The sequence below is a fragment of the Leptonychotes weddellii genome, chromosome 7 (assembly GCF_054177405.1).
Source record: "Leptonychotes weddellii isolate Sample4059 chromosome 7, ASM5417740v2, whole genome shotgun sequence".
NCBI classification, from domain to species: domain Eukaryota; kingdom Metazoa; phylum Chordata; class Mammalia; order Carnivora; family Phocidae; genus Leptonychotes; species Leptonychotes weddellii.
The window spans coordinates 75,621,775-75,647,234 of NC_138375.1; the positions used below are offsets into that span (position 1 = coordinate 75,621,775).

General features: G+C 37.9%; 1 protein-coding gene across 6 annotated transcripts in view; it reads left to right on the forward strand.

The window, feature by feature from the left end:
- ARB2A (ARB2 cotranscriptional regulator A) overlaps positions 1 to 25,460 on the forward strand; it is a 388,449-nt gene that overhangs the window by 229,265 nt on the left and 133,724 nt on the right. For all 6 annotated transcript variants that reach the window (XM_081826569.1, XM_081826570.1, XM_081826573.1 and 3 more), the window contains 2 exons: positions 11,858 to 11,974; positions 19,783 to 19,867. In XM_081826569.1, coding sequence (XP_081682695.1) covers positions 11,858 to 11,974; positions 19,783 to 19,867 — 202 coding nt within the window. The remainder of the gene's footprint in view (positions 1 to 11,857; positions 11,975 to 19,782; positions 19,868 to 25,460) is intronic.

The window sequence follows — 25,460 nt, forward strand, 5'->3', positions numbered from 1 at the left end:
TTTATCTGACATATATATTTCATTTGAAATCCAGGAAATCAAATCATTCCAAATGAATTTGTAAGATAATTTTTGAATTTTGTGATTTTTATGTCTTTATGCTTTTTAATAGTCAGCGTGTCTTCATATTTTGACTTTGTGTTTTCCCCTTATAATCTTTAGTTGGGGGATAATGCAAAATTTGACAGGTAGATAATATGGTATTAGATTATGAGAGATCTAAAATCCAAGAGAAATTTACTTAATCCCAGAGATATTAGTGAGTTAAATCATAATGCAATCTTGAGTACACTAATACTACAATAGAGTGACAGGCAGATTGGAAGGACGATTTAGATTTGAATGGATAATAAGCTAATGCTTAATTTCAGTTATGGCCTGTGGTGGACATTGTGATATACTGCCCAGTTTCTCCCTCAGTAAAGGATTTGTTGCCCCAACTCTTGGGAGTGCTTTCAGCAGACAGCCTTCTGCTGTCAGCCCCTTCAGAGATTGCCTTGGCTTCTGTGGGGCCCATATTCAAAGACAGAACAGTATGGGAAATTAAGGGCCAAGCCATCTGGGCCCAGCTTGGAATTACTCTGAAGGGTCATTCTAGGTCCAGAGCTTCCCTGGAGTTGTGCAAGATTGTCGTTGGACCTCCATCTCACCTTGACTTCTCTCTCTGCCCATCCTGCTTTGTTTCCCATCCATCCCCACCCCATGCCCCCACCACCTTCCTCAGATGTTGATCATAAGAGCACTCCTTTGTGAACATCCTGTATGCTAAATTCCATTTCAGAGTCTGTTTACTCAGGAGCCCAACCTGCGATATGGCCTATTTCTAAATACGCCAAACCAGACATCACTCTAACTTGTTAGCCTTCACTTTACCCAGTCTATTCCATTTCTGTAAATAGCACCTCTGTTCGTTCCACAAATAGTTTCTGACCACCTATGATACGTCAGTCATTGTGCAGGGAATGGTGATGTGTTGCTGACCTGGCAAATATGATCCTGCCCTCGTGGAGCCTACATTACAGTGGGAAAGAAATCATTACCTGTGTAACAAGTATTTCAAAAGTGAATGTGTAAGGTATTATATACAGATAGCCATGATGTAAAGACATGGGATTTGGAGTTAAAAGATCTTAGCAGTGCCACTTAATAACTCTGTGAATGTGGGCAAGTCACTTATTTTCTCTAAACAGCAATTTCCTCATCTAAAAAACAGGTACATAATCCCTCAACTACTTAAAAAGAAATTGTTCTATCTAATGAAATCATCTATCTGTAAGTACTCAGAATATTAAAGGGTTCTAAGAACTTAGCTGAATGTGCCTTCCATCCTAAACTGTGAGTTTTTCCCAAAGGTCAGAAACTATGTTTTCCTCAACTTTGCAGTAATAGTGTTTTACTTAAAACAGTTCATAAATTAGAATATCACTTTCCCTGTTTATGCCAGGTAACAGAGTACACAGTCCTCAAAATATATTGAAAACAATACAGGCAATTGGAACTTGAATTTTTTACAAAAATATTATTAAAGCTATAAAATAACTTTGAAAACTTTAGTAAAATTTCAAATACAGCAAACATCGATGTGGAAATTCAAAGCAAAGATTTCTTTTTTCCAGGTCTAGTGAGGTATAATTGATGACTGAAAATTGTATATATTTAAGTATACAATCTGATAACCTCGATATCTGTATACATTGTGTAATATTCACCACAGCCAGGTCAGTCAGCATACCCATCACCTCACACCTAACTAATGTAAAGGCTTTTAAGAAAAATTTCTTAAATAACACAATCTCCGATACTCTGGTTATCTACTATATATGTTTTGGCAGGAAATCTTAGCTCTTTACCTTTCTTTTTCCCAGACCAAAATAAAATGGTATCCTTTAAAACTTAAGGGTATTAACACTTTCCCAGCTGGATGTATATTCCTTGCTTCTGCCTGACCTAATGAAATCTTCTGCCACAAGTTTTTAAACCATTCAACGATTGACAAATTCTCTATATATGAAAGTATTTCTAGCACTTACCAATTGATAAAGGCTCGTAAGTGATTTTTAAACTGAGTATTGTGAACATGCTTACTACTTAGATGCATCAGAAACATCTCTGCGTATATAGTATATATAGGTTTTACTAAGTTTTCTCATTTTTCCATCTAAGACTATGTATAGTCCCCAGTTAAACATCTCCTTTGCAAGCCTGCCTTAGTTTTTTGGACTGGCAATGTTTAGTTCTTACTTAGTTTTTACAATATATCCACTTCATATATGTTCGTTGTAATTTTTATCAGCTATGTTTTAGAATATCTCCCCTACTTATGATCAGCCTTATAACATTACATAATAAAACATTTGAATCAAATAAGTCACTTTGATGAATCCTTACACCATTTTCTTAGTATATGACCTCTTTTATTTTTTCCTTATAATTAATTTGCTGTTTTCTTGATTGATGAGGTTTTTCAGACTGTTGCCTTTTTTCTCTCATTTTATGTTTTTGTAAAGCACTGGTCTTCTTTTTCAGTTCCCAGATTGTCTATCGCTTAATATTTGTTTGTTTCTTTCTTTTCTTTTTCTTTTAAACTTTCCTTACATATGCTTTTTTGTCGCTGAAGGAGCCTGCACGTGGCAGCATAGTCCAGGCAGAAAAGGAAAAGGAAGTTATTACTGCTCTCTTCTGGCCGCCTGCAATACTAAATCATAACTTGCCATTCCCTAACTGGTGGCTGGAGACTTATCTTCATAAATACATGTGACCCAAGAAGTTTCAGTTTACATACCCTATCCCTTGGGGTTCTTGCCTGTGGAGAGCCTTTTCCTTCCTGAAATTAGACAAAGGTTGTAAGAATTGAAGCAAGGGCTTCAAAGCACAGGAAAAGAGAATGTTGTCTTATCCTGTTGCTACAGTGGAGCTCCAGCTGGCCATGTTTATCTACCCAGGGTGTGAAGCTGCATGTCCATCTGTGAGGGGCTCGGCACAGTGCTCAGGCTTGCCCTTAAATTTTGAACTTAGGAACTTCTGGAAGTATTTGTTGTATGTTTTCCTACATGGTTATTTTTATAGTGACAACTGTATAGCTCTTGGGTATATGCTTAAATTGTTAAGCATTGAAACTTCGTAAGATTTACCTGTTTGCTAGAGTAACATTTAACTTCTGTTAGACTTATAGATACAGTGACCATATAATTTACCATTCAAACTAGGATACTTTTAACAGTGAAAAGAGACACTATTAATAACTCTGCCAGGTCCATAGTTATACACCTGGAATGTCCGGGGCTAACTAGAATGTATAGTTATCCTATTTGTACCTGATTATTTTCTTTACAAACGTTTAAGCAAGCCCAAATCACTTTACATAATTGAGGAGGTGGAGGAGGGGATGTAGTGATTGTCTGACACATAACTGCTACGTGAACTGTGCAGATGTGGATGTCACTGAAGAACACATAGATACCATATTTAAAAGGAAGGACAGATTTCAGAAATTAAAAATGACTGTCAAGGTCCTAATGATAGTAGCTGACAATATTGATTGCTCACATGCTTTCTCTCTGTTATCCTTCAGCAATCTTTTGAGGCGAGTACTACTATTATTCCTATTTTTGTATTCTTATAATGATTAACCAGAAATTAAAATTTAAGGCCATGGAACTCCAAAACTTATGCATGCTTTTAACTGCAACAATATAGTTCCTTCCTTGGGACATACTTTATATCCCTGTGATTCTCTTTTTGAAAACATCGTCAGCTCTACCCCCTCTAGGTAGGACACAAAGTGGTAAGGGGTCTTTTTTGCCAGCTTTTGGCACAGCTAAGCCGTGGCTCCGTGCTCTTTTGCTGGCCCAAGTAATTCTGAAAGGGGTTGCTGATAGCAGGGAAGTGGAGCTGCCACAGGGTGGCTTCAACAATTCTGTTTTAATTTTTAAGTGTAGAGTGCTATTACAGGTCTAGTATTCTGATGACAAGATTTTATACAAACACGATAATCACCTCTTTCTATTTCTCCTTTATGGACCTGTGTCTTTTGAAAAAACAGTATTTGTCATTAAATGTATTCTAAGGTAAGCTTCTGTTACCTTCTACACTGAGAAAGGAGAATGCACAAGTTTACAAATGTGGAGTGTTTGTATTGTGTGTTTTTATGGTATCATCTATTATAATTGTGTGCTGTGTGCCAAGTCCTTCACTAGTCACTTTATAGTCAGTTCATCTCACAATAACTCCATGATTTAAGTGTATTTACCATCTCCCTCTGACCTGTGATGAAATTGAGACCCAGAAAAGTTGAAGTAATTCACTCGAAGTATCATTACCCGAAGTGGCAGAACAGGGATTTGAACCCAGAGAATCTGATTCCAAAGTCCTTGACCCTAACCATGGCATTCCTTATGAAGACTGCTTACATGAAAGCTTCTACTTCCAAAAAAAAAGGGGGGGGGCGGGGGGAGAGAGAGGTGAATGCAGATTAGAAATGTGAACTGTGAGTAGTATGTGAGAACTGAATGTCATACTTGTCTGGATTTCCTGCTGGGCAGTTTAGTCCTCATATTTCATCTACTGAAGTGTGTGTATTTCATAGTAATCACTAGAGGTACTTCAAGAGCCTTGGGTGACAGGACCAAGGTTTTAATATTGTGGCAAAAGTGATATTTGCTCTGTGAATAGCACACTATTGGGATTGACATGTACAAAAGAAGCTTCAAGAAGACATTAACAGGGAAGACTGCCAAACCCAGTGTCAGCTGATTAGTCATCTTGGCCCAATGTGCATTTTCAACCCAGTGGGCCTGGTAGCACACAGGGCAGCGTGCTGTCAGCCAGGAGATGTACAGGCGCAAATATAAAGTGATGGGAGAGGTTTGTGGTAAAGTATCGTCGTTTATCAGACTACATAAAAACTACACCCAAGTAGAAGCACTGAGTGTAATTATAATCTGCATGGCAAAAAATGTGAAAAAGTACTACCTTTTCATACTTTTCGAACCTTTGAAACAACTTAATCTGAAATCTTTTTTTTTTTTAAAGATTTTATTTATTTATTTGAGACAGAGAGAATGAGAGAGAGCACATGAGAGGGGTTAGGGTCAGAGGGAGAAGCAGACTCCCCGCCCAGCAGGGAGCCCGATGCGGGACTCGATCCCGGGACTCCAGGATCATGACCTGAGCCGAAGGCAGTCGCTTAACCAACTGAGCCACCCAGGTGCCCTTAATCTGAAATCTTAACTCTAGGAGCTCTAGAGAGAGCTAATCTATTTACACACACACATACATGTATATTTTAAAGACATCTCAAAGCTCAACCTTGCTATTAAGCAGGCTGATGATTCATTCATGCTCATGCAGTAGTAATGATCCTCAGATTTATATACGTACACTAGCGTCAGATCCTAATCTGATGGAAATGTATTATTTGATTTTCTTTCAGAATATTCTTTCCTGTACAAGTGATTCACATGCTGTAACCATCAGAGTGCTTATGTGTAACACAGGTCAGAATTTTAAAGGAAGGTAATGACTTTTGCTGATGAAAGACATTAAAATATTTCCCTCAGAAACATGTTTAAAACATATTATACGTGCTAATATAGATATGGGCTTGTTTGCACATATATACATACCTACCCCCAACCCACACTGGCTTCTGTCAGGAGGGCCCCTTGGACTTTAAAATCTAAGACGGTTTATTCTGAGTGCTATAGCTGCTGGGCCACAAATATGGAAAAATGAAATTACTCGCTTCTTTTAGGTTAGGGTGAAGACAAACCCAATGCAGGGTTCACTTCTTTAGGTTGAGAGTATTGAACCTAGTAGTGGGTTGGATTCATAATTTCCAAAACCCAAGACACTCAACTAGAGATATGAACTACCTCCAAAGGCTCATGGCAGAGTATCCCCATAACATCACTATCTCCCTGCCTTCGGAAGCTTATCTTCTAAGCTAAGACAAGAGGATAGCAAATTTTTAACTTAATTTAGTGGAAGTAAAAGAGTCTTTGTGTTTTCCTTTTCTAAAAGTAGCTCATGATAGACTTGTAGAGGAAATGAACTAGGGGCACCTGGGTGGCTCAGTTGGTTAAGCATCCTACTCTTGTTTTCGGCTCAGGTCATGATCTCAGGGTCCTGGGATTAAGCCCCCACTCGGGCTCTGCTGTGCTCAGCGTGGATTCTGCTTCTCCCTCTCCCTCTCCTCCTCTCTCTCTGTCTTTCTCATTCTCTCAAATAAATAAATAAAATCTTTTAAAAAAAGAAAGAACTGAAGTAGGTACAGTTCTTAGGGCATTAAGAAACTTCTAGGGGGACATGAGGTATTTGGATTTGGCCAGATACTTTTGTGAAGATAGTAGGCAGGGCTCCATTTGAGGGCCTTGCAGAAAGCATGGTGAGGCAACTTAGGTGGACAGAAATGGTCTATGTAATTTTGGGGGAGAGATGGTAGCAGGAAGGGCTGGCCAGGAGGGCACGTGGAGGGAAGCAAAGGTGGATGCTGCTGACTCTGGCCCTCCCACACCATATCTCTGGTCCCCTGCTCTTCCCCTCACCAAATAACTCTTAGGCTCTGATCAGCTCTCTTATCTTGTTACAGTTACTTAAGGTTTAAAATCTTACTCTGGAAGAAAACAAATAATACAGGGAGATTTTTTTCCTCTCAACTTCAACTCCCATCAAAAAATTTAATAGTAAGATGAGCCTGCATACAGATGGTATATGTTTTGAGTCTGTCCAAAGTACTTCATGTTTATTGGGTTAGTTAAGCTTTTGTCAGACTGGGAACATGCAATGCACAGAAGGAACGCGAGCAGATTAATTGTGTAGAAGCTAAGGTGAGAGGACTATGAAGAGATAGATCGAATTAAGAAGGGGAAACAAAAATATCCGGTGACAGCAGCACATATTTTGTATTAATTCCCAAAGCATCAATATGATTTATGGAAATATGTAGTTTTCCCTCTTACCCTAGACATCATTTTATTTTAGAACTCTAATAATAACTTTTAAATGCTATTGATAGTCTGGTTTTGCACATGACTGATTTCTATCTTGGCGTGATTTTTAGAATTTCAACATTCCTTACTGATATGGATTTGGATTTTTAAAATATTTTTTTAAGTGTCCAAGTCAGGGGCGCCTGGGCGGCTCAGTCGGTTAAGCGCCTATCTTCCGGTCAGGTCATGATCCCGGAGTCCCAGGATTGAGTCCTGCATTGGGCTCCCCGCTCGACAGGGAGTGTGCTTCTCCCTCTATTTCTCCCTCTGCCTCTCCCCCCCACCGCTTGTGCTCTCTCTCTCACTGTCTCTCAAATAAATAAATAAAATCTAAAAAAATAAAATAAATGTCGAAGTTAATGAAATACTGTATTACTGAAATACTATAAAGAAAATGGGATTAATCAAATGAGTTCATTTAGGTGAGAGTAGTATGATATATTACTGAGAAATAGACCCCATGTGACACACATGAAAGAACACAGGACTTAAAAGCATGAACAACTCAGAGTTGTGTCATTTTCTATCTGTGTGGCCCTTAACCAGTTTCTCGGCTTCAACCAGTTTCCTCCTCCACAGATGGAAAAAATAATACAAGTTTTGTATACGTTTTAATATTATTTCAGGATAAAATAAGAATGATTATGTATTCATTTTGAAATTTGTGAAGAGCTACTCAGATATAAATATTATACACACAAATGAAAACAAAAATATTTTTATTATAATTTTATCAGATATAACTTATCTGATAAACTAAATTTCAGATGTTGATGTCTGGAATAATCAAGCCATGAAACTGAGATGTTGATGTCTGAGATATCAATTTTTTTGTCACTTTTATTCAACTACTGATAGCATACTGAAGACATTAAAACAAAAAATGGAAGGTCATCCTTTATTTTTGAAAGATTGGTATAGGTGTAAAACTGATCTTATTTGTTTGAAGAGTTTACTTGGCAGGGACTCCATAGTTGATTCAAGAATACATGGAGACATTGAAATCCCAGGGTCTTACTATTTTTAGTGACTAAAATCCCTTTAAAAATCTAATGAAAGCTAAGGGTTCTCTTCCAGAAAAATAATCCTATCATCTACAGACAGAATTTTGCAAGGAATTTCAAAGCGGTGCACATCCATGGATCCTAATAAAAACCACATCTTCACCTTAGATTGACATATAGTAGACTTAGTAGACTTCAGTGATATTAGACTTTAGTAGATTGACTTAGATTGACTTTAGTAGACTAGTGATATGGCCTCCTCCCTTCCAGATTTCTGTGATTTCCAGATTATTATAGTCTTCTGTTAGACTATTATAGAAGACTATATAGAAGTTTTCCTGCCCAGCTGCACCTCCACCCATTCTATATTCCATCCAGGGTCTGTCTCTTAAACAATCTTGGTTCCTGCGTTCAGTCTACCCCCTGACTGCCATTCCCCAGCATTCTTTTCTTTTTTTTTTTTAAGATTTTATTTATTTATTTGAGAGAGAGAGTGTACAGAAGCAGGGGGAGGGGCAAAGGGAGAGGGAGAAGCGGACTCCCCACTGAGCAGGGAGCCCAATGCAGGGCTCAATCCCAGGACTCTGCCATCATGACCTCAGCCGAAAGCAAATGCTTAACTGACTGAGCCACCCAGGCGCCCCTTTTCCCCAGCATTCTTAATCAGTGCTCACTCCCAGGGGAGGCAGTAAGAGAGGGAAGGGCTCTGATCCAAGCTAACAAATACAAGAAGCAGAGGCTTTGGGCAGAAATGGAAACTGCAAGTAGGTTTCAGCAAGGCTAGAATAGAGGTAAATAGTCTGAAAAACCAAACTGTTAAGATTTTTACCAATTTACAATTCTACCAACCCTAAACAGTCAAATATTTGAAATTCCTTTTTTTTTAAAGATTTTATTTATTTATTTGAGAGAGAGGATGAGAGGAGAGAGAGAGCACATGAGAGGGGTTAGGGTCAGAGGGAGAAGCAGACTCCCTGCTGAGCAGGGAGCCCAGTGCGGGACTCGATCCCGGGACTCCAGGATCATGACCTGAGCCGAAGGCAGTCGCTTAACCAACTGAGCCACCCAGGTGCCCAAAATTCCTTTTTTTTTTTTTTAAGATTTATTTAATTTAGAGAGAGAGAGCATGAGAGCAGAAGGGGCAGAAAGAGTGGGAGAGAGAATCTCAAGCAGACTCCGCGCTGAGTGTGGAGCTGGACATAGGGCTCGATCCCAGGACCCTGAGATCACGACCTGAGCTGAAACCAAAAGTTGGATGCTTAATGAACTGCACTACCCAGGTGCCCCAAATACTTGAAATTCTTTGTACAGGTTCATTTGTAGACAGCTCTTCATTGAAATCCTCTAGAATTTGACCATTCTCCACCTCTAATAATATAATATGAAAGTGATTTTTAAACTGTAAAGGACTAGAACAGTGTAAGGAATGTCATGCTGGATTATAACATGATTTGATGTGATGTGAAGAAAAGTTGCACCGCATCACATCCACTGTCTGAAATGTCAGCCAGATGGAAAAACAGACCAAAGGATTTTTTCTCTTGTAGTCCATCTAACAACTGTATATTTTTCCAAGTTTGTAAAATTTCAATTCCCAGATTTTCTGCTTTTGCACTAAATCCTCAGCCTATTCAAGTCTTAATTTGATACCATTTCACAAATGGCTCTCAATATTCTGTGTCTTCAGATACAACCAGCTTACATAAGTCAGTGTATGTTAACAACCACAACAAAATGCCAGGCAAATATTTAAAAATGCAGACATATTCTTAGAATACCAGAAGAGCATGCTCTTATTTTGTAACTTTAGCAACAATTGCTCTAGATCTCTAAAAGTGTTACTATTTAGAAAATGAGAGTAAGGACATGTACGTTCTTCATGAGCCAGGTGTACTCACTGTTGCGGAATTTTGAGTTTTATTATCAAATGTTGGTTTAAATTTTTATATTCTAGTGCCAACGTGATCCATGACAATCTATTCTTTAAGGTAGCTTTAGTTTTTTATTATCTTTTTTAATTTGAGTAGTGTTGATACACAATGTCACATTAGTTTCAGGTGTACAACTTAGTGATTTGACAAGTTTATACATTATGCTGTGCTCGCCACAAGGATAGCTACCATCTGTCCCATTACATCACTATTACAATACCATTGACTGTGTTCCTTATGCTGTGCTTTTTATTCCCGTGACTTACTCAGTCCATAACTGGAGGCCTGTATCTCTCTCCCCTTCGTCCATTTTGCCCAACCCCCCACCCCCTCCCTTCAGTTTGTTCTCTGTATTTATTGTTCTGATTCTGCTTTTTGTTTGTTTATTCATTTTTTAGATTCCATTTATGAGTGGAATCATTTGGTATTTGGCTTTCTCAGTCTGACTTATTTACTTATTTCACTTAGCATAATACCTTCCAGGTCCATCCGTGTCATCTCAAATGGCACAGTCTCATCCTTTTTTATGGATGACAATCTATTTTTAAAATAAAATCTAGGAGAAGGTAGCAAACTACTTAATAATGAATGTGAAGTATTGAATTAGAGTATTATTTTGTGCTTTTAAAAATATTATTGATATTGCAAGGTGAATTTTTGCAGTAATATTATGATGCTGATAAGCAACATTGATTTTAAGATTTCCACATTTTATAAGCAAAAAACAAAAGGCCCAAATATTTAAGGTGTGGAAATTCTGCTGAAGCAGCATTAACAGTGAATTAGATTCCCATTAGGTGGTGTTCAGTGAGAGGGGATGTGCATATGCAGGGCTTGAAGAAATTTACAAGAGAGAGAGACATTTTTCATTCAGAATGCCAACAGGCATCATTTGGTATCAGAAGCCTGGCTTTCAGTGTTCACTGTATGAGCTATCATCACCACTCAGAATTCTCACTTTTTTCAAACGCAGGAATATACTTTTGATAGACAATTTAGAGAAATTAATAGCAAATGATAGAGAAATTGCTCTTTTCTAGAGGGAGAAAAGACATTTGATGCAGAGGCATGGCTATGAAATTTAAGGCTACTACATACTGTATTTTAAGTGTAATTTTGTATTAAGCTTTCGTCTACTTGTGTCAAATTAGAGTCCCTCATTTAGCAGATTAAAACCTTTTATGATTCTTTTGATGTGGAACTATAATTTTTCGCTTTCTTTATCTTGCAGACCACTGATAAATTCTTCAGTTTCTTCAAGCCACGTGTCTTTCTTTTACATTTTAGAACCATTGAATTTTATAGAAACAGCATTCTAAAGAAAGAAGTTAGAATATAATACTGTAGCTTGCCGACATAAAGAAATATATTAGAAAGCAAAATGATATTGATAGACTTTGAAGAGAAAGATCTTTGTGGGCATTTAAAACACCAAGGAATTACAAGGCCGTGTTGAAGAGCAGGCTAGTTAAATCGGAGAAGTCAAAGCAAGTTATCTTTCATTACTGACATGCCAACTACTGAAAAGAAGTAGAAGTTAGTCCTAAGTAGCTAACAGTGAGCCCCGGGTACTAACTTCCCTGAAGCACTGAAATAGGAAGGGGTGGAAAAAAGTTGTAAAAGAAACCCTCAGGGATTCCTCCTTTTTTCCCCTGTGATCCCTTTAATCCTTGAATTGTCAAACCACATGGAAAATAATAGAGCTGCGTAGTTCTGAGACTTAAGTGGTATTATCTTTTTAAAAGAAAATATTAGGTCTTTTCACATCTCTGGACAGGAACAGGGCATGCGTTCGGCGTAGAAAAGAGTAACTTGGAACAAGAGATGCATGTTGCTTTTTCGGTTTTAGTGTATTATTATCTATGACTAAGCAGGTTGCACCCAGTAGGGAAAAAAATTATAGCCAATATTTTATTTTCTTTTTTTAAAACAGATGATTCAACGAGAAGCAGATGTAAAAAGTAAGGTAACTGCTGTGGCGTTGACAGACTCTGTTCACAATGTGTGGCATCAAGAAGCAGGCAAAACGATTCGAGAATGGATGAGAGAGGTGAGACTAGATTTTTTTCAACACTGAGATGAATGAGTGTGAGCCTTTATATCTTGAGCCCCCACCAACTTGTATCACCTCCCGCCCCCAAACTTCCTTTCTAGAGGCAGAACATTTAGAGAGAGGAAAACAAAGTAGACATGGCTGAAATAATAATAGAAAACCCTTCTGAAGAACAAATACGTTTTTGAAAGCCCTTCTCCCTTTTTTGGGCATTCTGTAGAATGTTATGTATGCATGCAGTATACAGTAGGAGCTTTGGCTGAAGAAGGTCATGATCTGTTAGGAGATTATTATTCCCTGCTTTTTAATTTTTCCACCCGCTATTTAGCATTGGTGCTGCTCAGTGACAAGAAAGAAGCTTAAAGTACCATTTGGTCAGTGCGCGCCACCTTTAAATGGATTGGCTCACTACTGCCAGTAGGGGGAGAAGTAAAAAGCTGAAATAGTGTTTTGCCAGACCGAACCTGGGGCTTGAGAAACCCAAGGGCTGGTTATGGCCCAGCCTCAGGTTAAGAAAGCTTCTTTTCACCATTCCTAAGGGCTAGTGAGCCTGAAAACTATCATGACTCATTGAACATGCTCCCTTTTTTTTTTTAAACTTTCAACCCATTATTTCTTTTACTTTGGTTATAGATGTACAGCTGAAACTTATTTTTTATTTATATTTCCCTTTCTAATATTATAAGCAATTGACATCATCCATACCATGCTATATCAGTGGTTTGGTCAAACCATATATTTCTATAAATGAGAACTAGTTGACCTTCCTGATTTTTCTCCCACTTTTTCTTGATAGAATACCCAGATATTTATCCAGCTGCCTCTCACCATACGTATGATGGGTAACTTCTAACCAGCCCTTACGGTGCCCTGAAAGGACCAGAGAGTTAACGTTTAGAAAGAGTTTCGAATAAATAGAAGGACTAAGCTGCATAATCCCATAATGGAATAATCATAATATTACCAGTCTGTTTTCACTGTTGTTGTTATTATCCATTAGAAAAAGTACTTGCATCATGCAAAAGTCTAAAATATATTTACTCCATTCTTCATAATGTTATAAATATATAAAGGTAGGCTTTTAATCTGTCCTAAGGTGTTTTCTGACCACATCGCTTTTCATATTTCTTCTTTCACAGTTTTTCTACATCCTTAATTGTCTTTTCCATGGGCCTATTTTTTTTTTCAAGAGAAACACGTAATACGTCACGAGAATACGTATACAGCACCCAGCATTATGTAAATGCACCTTTTTCCCCACATATAACCAATATGGAATTTAGTATTTGTCCCAAACTAGAAATATCCCTGTTCATCATCTTTGAATTGGTAATTCTTCATGTCTCATTCCAGGTGACAAATATAACAAAATTTATTTAGATTTACTTCTTTTTAAAAGTTTTTATTCAAATTCCAGTTAATTAATGTACAGATTATATTAGTTTCAGGTGTATAATAGAGTGATTCAACACTTCCATACATCACCCAATGCTCATCATGACAAGTGCACTCCTTAATCCCCATCACCTGTTTTCCCCATTCCCCCACCCACCTCCCTTTGGTAACCATCAGTTTGCTCTCTGTAGTAGATTTGCTTCTTTAACCCTCTGTAACTAAGACTGGATTAGATGCCGCCTTCAAAAATTGTAATATATTAATCTGCATTTTTTCGTCTGACTGAAATAGGCAATATTGAATTCATCTTAATCAAAGCTCTCATTAATTTCTTTGCAAGCATAGCCTTTATAAATCTTTTTAATATTATATAATTTTATAAATGACCTACTTCTTGAATAGTTCTTTTATTCCCTCAGTTATGCCTGAGGCATGAAACAGCATGAAGAGTTTTTTATTATGACATACCAAAATGGAGACCCCCAACTCAATCACTTACCTAACTGTGTAATCTTGGGTACATTGTTTAATCTCTTTGAGATTCAGTTTTTTCATCTATGAACTCTAATACGTACCTTGCAGATATGGTTGGGAAATAACATATGTAAAGAAACAGCATGGACGTGGGCATTTTAAAGAAGTTTGATAAATTGTAGCTCTCATTGTTGTTACCTTCTTGCCCCCAAGTAACATAAAATATATGGATTGTATTCTTTTGTTTTATGGATGATTTGCATATTCAAAATATCTTACCCAAAGGTAGTAATTCAGAGCAAGGAGTTGGAAGAACTGGGTTTTGATAATGATTCTGGGTTAATCACTCACTAGGTAAATGAAAACTGAGATCTAACACATACCAGGTACTCTACACTAAGGCTTATTGTCTTGGGAAAGCCACTCCATCATTCTGGGCCTGTTTCATAATTGTGAGTTAGAGATCATAATTCCTATTCCATCTACTTCATGAACTATTATGAGAATCAAAGGTGACAACCAAGAAGAAAATCCCTTGAAAAGCAAATGGAACTGCATAAAAAAATAAAATGCATTGTTAAAGAAAACACTATAATATCCCAGAGATAAAAATTATTAGGTCATTGTTGATGGAGCTTTGAAATTATCCCTGCCCAGAGAGCCTCTCTAAAACAAGAACAGAAAGGGAGACTATGGGAGCCTACGCCAGATATCCTTGTCGGACCTCACCTAAATGTGTGACCCCCTCATAGAGAATTTTATGGTTTGGCAAGATAAGAATCTAGTGTTTGTTTCCCAGCACTTAGGATAAAACTCCATCCCCTTTTCTTTCTCCATTTTTAGTCTCTGTCCACTCTGCAAGACCCCTTGAAATAATGAAGAACAAACAGTCCTGGGTTTAGTAAATAGAAAGGACTGTTGTCTTGAGCATGAGTGTTGGGAGAAGAGTGTGAAAGGGTAACTTTTGTGTCCATCCCACTTCCTACCACCACCTACTCCGGCTTTAGTTGGAATCAGCTCATATTTCTGAGGTATTTTGCAACTATGTCAAGAAAAACAACTTAGCTAAACTGTAATGTTGTCCATAAAAATAGTAGTCTGGGCCTCTTAATGATTAGCTCCATTATTTGACCAAACACCACTTTAAATTTGGGAGTAGGACAAGGTACAAATTGCCCAGTCATTCTTTATACTTCAAATTAGTAAAACTGCTTTTTGTTTTATAAGCATATTTAAGTTAATGTGATAAAAGTATCAACATTAACTATTCATCTACTATAAAAAGCTGATTTACTTTTTTTAAATTTCAGCAATTAGCATACAGAAAGAAGGTTAAGTACTATATTCTTACATTACTTACATAATTTTAAAATAACAATTTTTTTTAAAGAATGAAGGTCAGGGGCGCCTGGGTGGCTCAGTCGTTGGGCATCTGCCTTCGGCTCAGGTCATGATCCCAGGGTCCTGGGACCGAGCCCCGCATTGGGCTTCCTGCTAGGCGGGAAGCCTGCTTCTCCCTCTCCCACCCTCCCCTGCTTGTGTTCGCTCTCTCGCTGTGTCTCTCTCTGTCAAATAAATAAAATCTTTAATAAAAAGAAAAGAAAAGAAAAGAAAGAAGGTCAGAGAGGGCTACTTTTGGCAATTATGCTGAGTGAAAACTACTTCCAAGCAAAAGACCAAGGATACAAACTTAACCATGACTCTTGAGGAGAGGTTAAAAAGTAGCCTAAGGCAGACCCTAAAAGATGCGTCTTCCTCCAGCTCCAGGACTAGAAAGTGGGTAAGGGTGGACATGCAGGACATTATGCTAGGTGAAATAAAAAACCGGACGCAGAAGGAAAACTACTACATGATCACACTTACACATGGAACCTAAAAAGTTTGAATACATAGAGAATAGAACAGTGGTTACTGGTGGGGTAGATAGGGAGATGTTGGTGAAAGGGTACAAAGTTGCATTTATGAAGGATGCATAAGTCTAAATGTATGGCATGATGACTATAGTCAGCACTGTACTGAATACTAGAAATTGGCCAAGAGAATAGATTTCAGGTTCTATCACAACACGCACATGCACACACACACACACACACACACACACACACATACACACACAAACGGTAACTATGCGAGAAAATAATTAATCAACAGCAGTAATCATTTCACAATGCATATGTGTATCAAATCATCATGTTGTACACCTTAAATACATAGGTTTTTTTTTGTTTTTGTTTTTGTTTTTGTTTTTTTTAAAGCAGAGTGGGTAAATGTTATTTCCTGACATATATATCCCTGGGCTCTGAAAGTCTCCAGCCAAGCCAGATGTATGGTTCTACGTAACTGTCATGAACCCTTACCCAGCATCATCAGCTGGGAATGGCAGTCCCGGAAACACAACCCAGTGAATCCTAGTTGTCCTTGTCTGAGGACACAATGCCTTCCATTTTGAAGCTCTACCTCTAAGGCATTGGTGGATCTCAGACAAATGAAATTAAAATGAGTAAGAACCTAAATTCAATCAGGACAGCAAATATTTCTCAAAATACCTTGTATGGGATACCTACTATGTATTTTTTCTCTTTAAACATAGCATACTAAGTTCTAATCTTTTTAATTCATTTCATATCTACACTGAAGTATTGTCAGCCCTTGGTTCAAGGGTCAAAGAGGGCCACTCAGCACTATGTCCTACAGGCACTTCTAGTCTATGTTAATAGTTCCCAACATTTTGGATTTCACAAAGAAGACAATTTATAACCACACACACACAAAAAAACAAAAACCTATAAATTCCTAATTTCAGAGTTCTAAAAGACCTTTAAATTGAGAACACTTAACTCTAAGAAACACTCTCAATATTGCACATTTTTTCCCCAAATTCCTGGCTCTGGCCAAGGGCGTCTTTCTCTCTGCTTGCTGGTTGGGATGAGGCAGGGCTCCATCTGAGGCTCAAACATGCTCTCTTGATATCTGTAGTACAGCAGGCCTTGCTGTCTGCTCAGGACACCTGAGAATAAGATCTCCAGGGGCTGGGAACACACTCCAGCGTCTTCTGAATTTAAGTCGGGCTTTCCTAGTCCGCTGCCTCTGTTGCCATCCTGGACACTACGCTAGTGTTCATCTCAACTGAAGAACTGGGGTGGGGGCAAATTGAGCCACTGAGAAGAGGGATAGAATAAACATTAGAAAAACAGTAAAAGAGATTTGGTCTTTAAACTATAGAAATGCATCTCAGAATAGGAAGTTGGATTTGATATGATGGAATTTCAGACAGATTGAATTCATGTGTATGGGCTGTAAGTCTTTCTCATATTTCTTTCTTTACATGTATTTCTCAGCACATTTATGTTATTTTGTTATACTCTGTCACATGGCAAACATTTTTATCTTGTTCTGCCCTTTTCTCTACATATTTTTCCCAGTGGGATAAAAATGTTACATATACATGTACACACATGTACATGACACTCATCAGACTTATGATATCAAGCCTTTACAATCCTGCACAGGTACTCTGTCATTCCAGAGAACTTTTGGACATATTCACTTTATAGGATGTTTATTTCGATCCTATTTTTATGAGAAATCAAAGCCTAAACATCTGCCTAGATAAAAAGTGAAAATTTCAGAATCATAAATGTTAACCTATCTTTTGCTTTAAATGTTTGAGTTAAAGGTGACCTGGATAAAATCCATTTTATTCAGCTTTTTTTTTTTTAAAGATTTTATTTATTTGAGAAAGAGAGAATGAGAGACAGAGAGCATGAGAGGGAGGAGGGTCAGAGAGAGAAGCAGACTCCCTGCCGAGCAGGGAGCCCGATGCGGGACTCGATCCAGGGACTCCAGGATCATGACCTGAGCCGAAGGCAGTCGCTTAACCAACTGAGCCACCCAGGCGCCCCATTTTATTCAGCTTTTTAAAGTCAGTAATAACGAGTTAGAAAATGATTAATCGCCAACATATTGTAATGTACCATCATTTTTATTAATACTAGAAATATCCTATAAGACGTAGTTTTACATATGTGAAGTGTAGGTGAGCAGTATCAAGACTGACATATCACCTGGGTAATAGCCGACTTTCATCAGATTTGGAGGTACTACTAGGATGAATAATAATTAAAATATATACCTAATCGCTGCCTGTCTGTTGGTAGTGCTAATTGCTGTCTTTGAAAAGACTGAATTGTTTAAGAGAAAGAGAGAAAAAGAGAAAGTCATTCTTCATTGAAGCTATCTCCCTGTATCATTGGGAGCCTATTTTTAGTACCTATAGAAGTCATGATTTTTGAATTTATTAGGGGCTGTGATGAATGATAAAACAAATCATCCATTTACATATCTTGACACTGCTTTGGAGAATACTTATTTCTTACAAGCAAGTGTCACATTGTATATAAAAGCTGGCTAATTGTGTGCTAATCTTCTGCATTATCTAGAACTCTGTGATGGTATTCTATCAATAGTAATATTAATTTTACTTATTTCAGATGTATGAAATAGCTTTCTAAAACCCTATTTCTTTTATCATTTCTGCACTCTCACAGTGTATAATTTTGCATTCAGCTGCTAATTAAGATTAGGAGTGCAAGTTATAGAATACATATTCACTTTAAACCATCAAGCTTTTGTAATACATAAAAATACTAATATTTTATCCATTTTAAATGTAAAAAGAAAGAAAGCATTTAAGAGCACTACTAGATGTTGTGTTTGTTTTCATGGGTTTTTTTTTTTTCCACACAGTTCAATAGTTTCATTGATCTACTGTTTCTTACAAAAATCTGCCATGCTTTGTGAACTTCACTTTCTAATCTCATACAGCAACCCTTCCTTTATGTTATTCCTGCTCTCCCTGGTCCCAGAACAGTAGGGTTGCCTTGACAAATCTATTCAAAAGCCATTCCTCAGCCTTTATTGGTGGGGACTGGGGCCTTTGAAATTCTCTCCTCACTGCAACACAGCTGACATCTTCTTCCAGACAGAATGAATTAAGGAAATACAATAAGACACTTGATCTACCAGTCAAGGATCTTTCCACAGTGAGGACGGATTCCATGGTGCACAACCAGGGCAGCAAGCATCTAAAAATACACAATACATGCTTGTTTACCAGAATAGCAATCAGCGATTTTTCCAACATGATTGATAGGATGATTTCTTTTAAAATAAAATCTGTCTAGAAATTCAGTGTGTGTGTGTGTGTGTGTGTGTGTGTGTGTGTGTTAGAAATTTTTAAAAAGCCGTATGAGGTTAATCACATTTTTAAAGCCAACCTTTAAATATAGAATTAAAATGTATGGAAAGAATATACATTATTTTTATTTCATTTGTCTGAGTGGTAAGTCATCATTATTCTCAGGATTGATTTTAATATTGAAGGCTTTGTGTCCTCACACACACAGCTACAATTCACTAGGTTGTATTTCTTTTGAACTACTTGATACAGCCTTCACTGAACAAGGTTGAAGTAAAAACTAAAAGAAAGTATATTTAAGGAGTTAACTGAAAAATATATTTCTCCTAGTATTACAGAGAAAAAAAACTATATTTTAAAAATAAAACTATTCTTTCACATGATCAAATTAGTATTTATTTCCATCTTAAGGTTAAAAATGGATGTGCTTTTCAGTTTCCCTTAATTATAATCTTAGCCTTTTCTTATAAACATATTACATCATGGTTCACGGAAGGTTACATGGCTTCTTAATATCAGCACAGATAATTTGCTGAATTGTCGAAGATAAACTTTTTTCCACAGCCACAGTGGTCATGAATAATACTGTTTATATAAGAAAATTTTTTACAGTGCAAGAAAAATAAATTGGATATACTTCTAGTGGTTGACTATATAGGATAAATTAATCTCTGCTGCCTAAAAAGTTTGTCTTGGTTTAAAAATAGTTCAACAGAAAATTGTCTCTATTGCATTGCAGAATTGTTGTAATTGGGTCTCTAGCTCAGAACCATTAGACACGTCAGTGGAGTCCATGCTGCCCGATTGTCCCCGAGTCTCAGCAGGTATGTGTTTGATGAGAGATGTATGGGTTTTTCTAGGGTGAAAAAATATGGTAATGAAATGTGGAATTCTATTTTGTGAATTAAGCATGTTGTTCTGCCTTGAATCTTTGAATGAATTATTGGTAACATAGGGCATAGGTCTGATCCACTACCAGAAATTTGTTGAGTGACTGAAAATAGTAACTAACACATTCAGTGAAGATGAATAGGTGAAGCAATTTGAGAGTAATATAGACAGTTGCTGCTAAAGCTTCGGGAGACAAGATGTACATAAATAAAAAGTTGATTAAGACAAGGACTGGGTAGCTAAGCAGGATCTCGGAAAATTTGTCTCTCATTGAATATCAACTCAAGGATACAACAGGCAGTCAAGGCTGTGAGTTCAGAGAGGGAGTGGCCTAGAGTCTTTAGAAAAATTTTTCACACAGAAGATTTTGGCTGGACCTTATGCGTTCGGTAGAATGTGGATTACAGAAAGCTATGCAGGATGACATTTAGGCAAAAGAAACAGAGCAATGTAAGGAATAAGGGCTGGAATGGATCTGAAAATGTTCACGGGAAACAAAGGCAAGATGGCCCTGCTCTTGAAAGAGGTGGAGGGGAAGTACCTCAGGAAGCAGGTGGGCTTAGGAAGCCAGTTGAAGGATGGAAGGGCTTTCCATCCTATAGACTGTACTTCAGTCTCTGATCTCTAGAGAAGAAGAGTGCCATTTTTGTTTGCTTTCTGGTTTTGGCTTTCACAATTCCCAACCAGTTCGGATGGTAAGCACAAAATGAGTAGCAGTATCTGCTTATGGCTGCAGAACAGAAATGGGCTTGCTTTGCCCAGAGCTGTCAGAGAATGAGCGGAAGTTTTGAACGTGAACTACTCCATAGAAAAATCATAGGAGATAGTTGATCACTAAGCATTTGGAGTTGCAGACATGTCTACGTATTTGAAGGAAATATTTTGGAGAACAGTTCGAATACTAGGTAAAGAACAATTATTATAACTATATTTCTTTATCACTAATACCTAAACTTCAACTCAGCTTCACTATGATTTTAGCTAAACTTTTCAGGTCTGTTGGTTAGGAAACATATATGCTACTATATAAATATATATAAATATACTTAAATATATAAATAAATATGTATACACACATATGTATATGTGTGTATGTTTCTATGTATATATGTGTGTTATATATTATGTGTGTTATATATTATGGTATATATAATGCATTACATATATAATATATGTATATTATATAATTATCTTTATTAGCAGTGGTTATGTTCTATAAAGTCACTGAGAATGCTGAATTAGTGAGTATTGAATCATTACTCCTGGGGATATACAGGGTTAGGTTCCTACAAGCATCTGGTCACAATGTTTTCATCAATCAACCAATATATAATCTTGCTTTATGAACTGAACGACTCTATTTAAAGACACCTTATTTAATATACTTTGTTGATTCACTAACATTGAACTCACAGCCAACGGCACTGTAATTCATGCCTGAATGAAGCTTGTCTAACACATTTATTTTCTCCGTAAGACACATCACAGTCTTCTTAGGAACACTAGTGCTTAGTGCTTACGTACACTAGACGACGCTTCAGCACTACACTTGGGGGCCATTTCAAACAGTGATATCGTAAAAAACAAAACAAAACAAAACAAAAATGTGAAGAACATGGCACTAAATAGTCTGCGAAAAGGACACTTGTTTACAGTGTGAGAACAGAAACAAGAAGGTAAAGCATGGCCTTATTTGACCTTAGTTAGGAATGCATGTTAGGCAACTCCAATTTTTCACCACTCTGCACATGTGCGTATCTGTAAATGACCACAAAAAGCACCCTGAGTATTGATTTTGGGGGTTACAAATAAATTTTAGTAAGTAGGCGAGTTCACAAATATGGAATCTCTAAGTAAGAGGATTGACTATATATAGTAAAGGATTTGTTAAAAGGATTTGACCTGGGATTTGACCAGAGCTAGTGAAGCAGGCTTTGTAAGAATGCTGGAGCTTGGAACTACCGAGCAGACGTTTGTTAGGGGGAGATGGATGAATGAATTAGACCCCATGAACATGGACTGGAGCCCGTGAGGATGGACTTAAACTCATGTCAGTTCTTTTTGCTTCTGTCCTTGATGGTGTGGATGTCCTATAGAAGCCAGTGTCCTTTATCATGGAGTTAACCACACACATACCTGGCCCAGGAGTCAGAGATGCTGAGGGGGAATTCAGAGGATGGTGGAACAGGTGCATTCCTGGCCACTGCCTCATGCCACAAGGTGAGCTAGCAGATAAACAACAGCGTGCATGAGCTAGAAATAGCTACTGCTTTACTTTAGCCCTCCACATGTCCCACAGAAATTTCCTTTATGTATCATCTTAATCAGAAACATGGCTTGAAAAAGAATTCTGGGAAATATAGTTCAACCTAGGCCAACTGACACATTACAGAGCCTACACAGTTCACCCCTTCTCAACTTGGCAGTTACATACATCGCCTTAAACCAAACTCAGTCTACAAATAAAGACATTAATGAAGTCAGGCTTCTACTTCATGTGATACAAGTATCCCATGTACAAATGAAAACACACTAACCCTTTCCTCGGAAAAGGATACAAAGCAGGCGCCTGGGTGGCTCAGTCGGTTAAGCGGATGCCTTCAGCTGGGGTCATCCCGGGGTCCTGGGATCGAGCCCCACATCGGGCTCCCTGCTCCGTGGGGAGCCTGCTTCTCCCTCTGCCTCTGCCTGCCTCTCTCCCTCTGTATCTCATGAATAAATAAAGAAAATCTGTAAAAAGAAAAAACGGATACAAAGCCCCTTTATTGTTCTTGGCTTATGTCCATTCCTCTCACCTTTTGTATGCTGTAATTTAAATACTGAGAGATAAAGCTAATTACTTGTTGATACATATTACATGAGATGATAAGGAAATAAGAGAGGAGAGGAAAACAAAAATAATTTAATATATATATTCAAATCAAAATAAGGAAGAAATACCTATAGCTATTACATTGCTCATTTTTATAACTGGCCATGTAGTTGTAGCTGGTATTTGTAACTACCTTCATTCTATATTCCCTTTATTCTTAACAAGCACCTCAACTGGTCATAGTTCTTGCCTGGTAGGCTGACCCATACCTTCATTCCTGAGGCAGTTGGGCCATTAGCCATCCTTCCTGAGTTAGAGTAGGTTGTAGTTTTCTATTGACATTAATCACAGGAAGTACTAACAGGTGTCCTCGATGATTTCCTGCATTGCAGACACACTCCTCTTTATCCCCATTGTGTAGTAGCAACTCAATTATCCCTTGGTTATCAGGATCAATCACACCAGCCAATATAGTAACACTATTCCATTCCTTGTTAATTCAGTGGTATAAGGAGCCCAAAGTGGCAAGATGACAGTCTCAGTTTTGAGCTCAATGGAATCATTGTTGTGTCACTTAATAGAAGCCTTCCTCCCTATGGAACTAAGACCTTTAGATCAACAGAGCCTAAAATCATAGGAATGGGAGGCAACAGTTTTGTTAGTAGGTCACTGAGAGTACTAAGAAGAGAAGCCAGTCCCATTTCCATCCCTTCATTCCCAGACCTGGGAGAAATACCACATGTTTTAAATGCTGATTTAGGGTACATACAACACCCTGGAGTACATTATCTCAGCCCCACAGGGTGTTGTCACCTAAGCAGACACCATAACTGAGTCTTCAGAAAGTTACTTCACCACTTTATGAAGCCCGCTGCTTAAGGATAATGGGGAATATGGTAAGACCAGTGAATGTTGGCAGACCTCAGGCTCTTTCTCATCCTCTCACTTGCTCTCTCTGATGGAAGTTAGCTCTGTGCTGGGTGAGGTGTTCTGTGCAAAGGCCCACATGGCAAGGAACTGGTGTCTCTGATCAAGTGTCAGTGAGTACCTGAGGCCTGTCCACAGCCCCGTGCGTGACCTTGGAAGAGGATATTCTCCCAGATCAGCCTTGAGATAACTGCAACCCAGCCAACACCCTGATGATTGTGAGACCCTAAGCCAGTCACTTAGTTAAGCCACACTCAGATTCCTAACCCAGAGGATGTGCGAGTGCTAAGTGTGTATTGTTTTAAGCTGCCCGGCTTGGGGGTTATTTATTCCATGGCAGTAAATAAGTAGTACAGCAGGTTTAAATGTGAACTCTTGTAGTTGCTGAAGCCTAAGTAGAAATGACCTTAACTTTTTTGAGGCTAAAGTCTTGTAAGGCTCATCTTTGCCCTGATACCTGAGGATTTAAGAGCAACTTTCTAAAAAGGCACTAAAAAGTTCATTGAAGACAATTCATTCCTAGCCTAGTTCTCTGACTGCCTCATTAGACTTTGCTGTACATTGTATCAGAGACAAGATATTAAGTTTCTTCTTTATCACATTTGATCACTATATCAATTGATCACTAAGTCTTCTCACTCTGCAGCTCTTCACTGACCAGTTTTTCTTAGGACAGAATTTGCTACTCCCTGCAACCTTCTATTCCCTGTGGGTTTTTATTCCAACAAATTTGGCTTAAATAGGAAGGAGATTTCACATACACTCCCCAGCATATATCCACTTGTTTCTCATATATATATTGATCACTTATATTATGTCCCAGGTACTACTCTGGAAGTTGGGGATGTAGCAGTGAATAGTAGTTTCTCATGACTATCTATCTTTTTTTCCAAAAAAATTTAAAGAAAAAAAGAACTGTTACCTGGACCTTTGCTAGTGGTAGGTTCCTCCCTTTGAACCTGGCGTCATTAGGTTGCATCAAATGAGAAAAGAGTTCGGGGCAGCACCGCCAGCATTTTCCATATAAAAACTCAACAGTTTTTCAATCAAAATCAGTGATCTCTCACAAAGAGTTCTTTAAAAATGTTGAATAAGGGGTATGGCATCAAATGGGATTTTGAAAATTAATTTAATAAATGGATAAAAGAGAGGAGCAAGGAGCTGGAGGCAGCAGACTCAGCAGGCTGTGATGATGAAGCAAGTATATGGGGTGGATGGTGTGAACTGGACTGGTGGCAGTGGGAATGGAGAGGAAAGGGGAGTGAAGAGAAATAGGACTCAGGAAGAATTTGCACTCCCTGACGGCCAGTAGATTGGACATGGAGGCTAAGGCAAAGGGAAAAAACAAGCTGGAGTGAAAAGTAACTGGGATTATGAAAACATTCCCAGAAATATTAGGGGGCCTGGAGGAGGAAACCAGTTAAGGGCGAGAGAGGGGGAAACTGTTCTATGACCTATTTAATTGAGGTGATGGCAGGAAGTTCAAATGGAAATAACCAAAGCATGGTGTGAAATAACTTTGAAACATCTATAATTCTCTGAGCACAAGTTAGTGATGGATATCCAGACTCTATGTTCAATTTAGTGAGGACTTTTTTTCCAGCTTTCTAATTTATAACGTTTTTCTTAAGTTATGATCTGCTTTTATTGTTTGACTAAAGTCTCATGGTCGTAGCAGTGAAATCGCCTATAAAAATACATACTCATTTAATAGTGTATTTTTCTTTCATTACTAAATATGTTTCCCTTTATTAAAAAAATAGATCTGTTGCTCATAATAGCTTAAT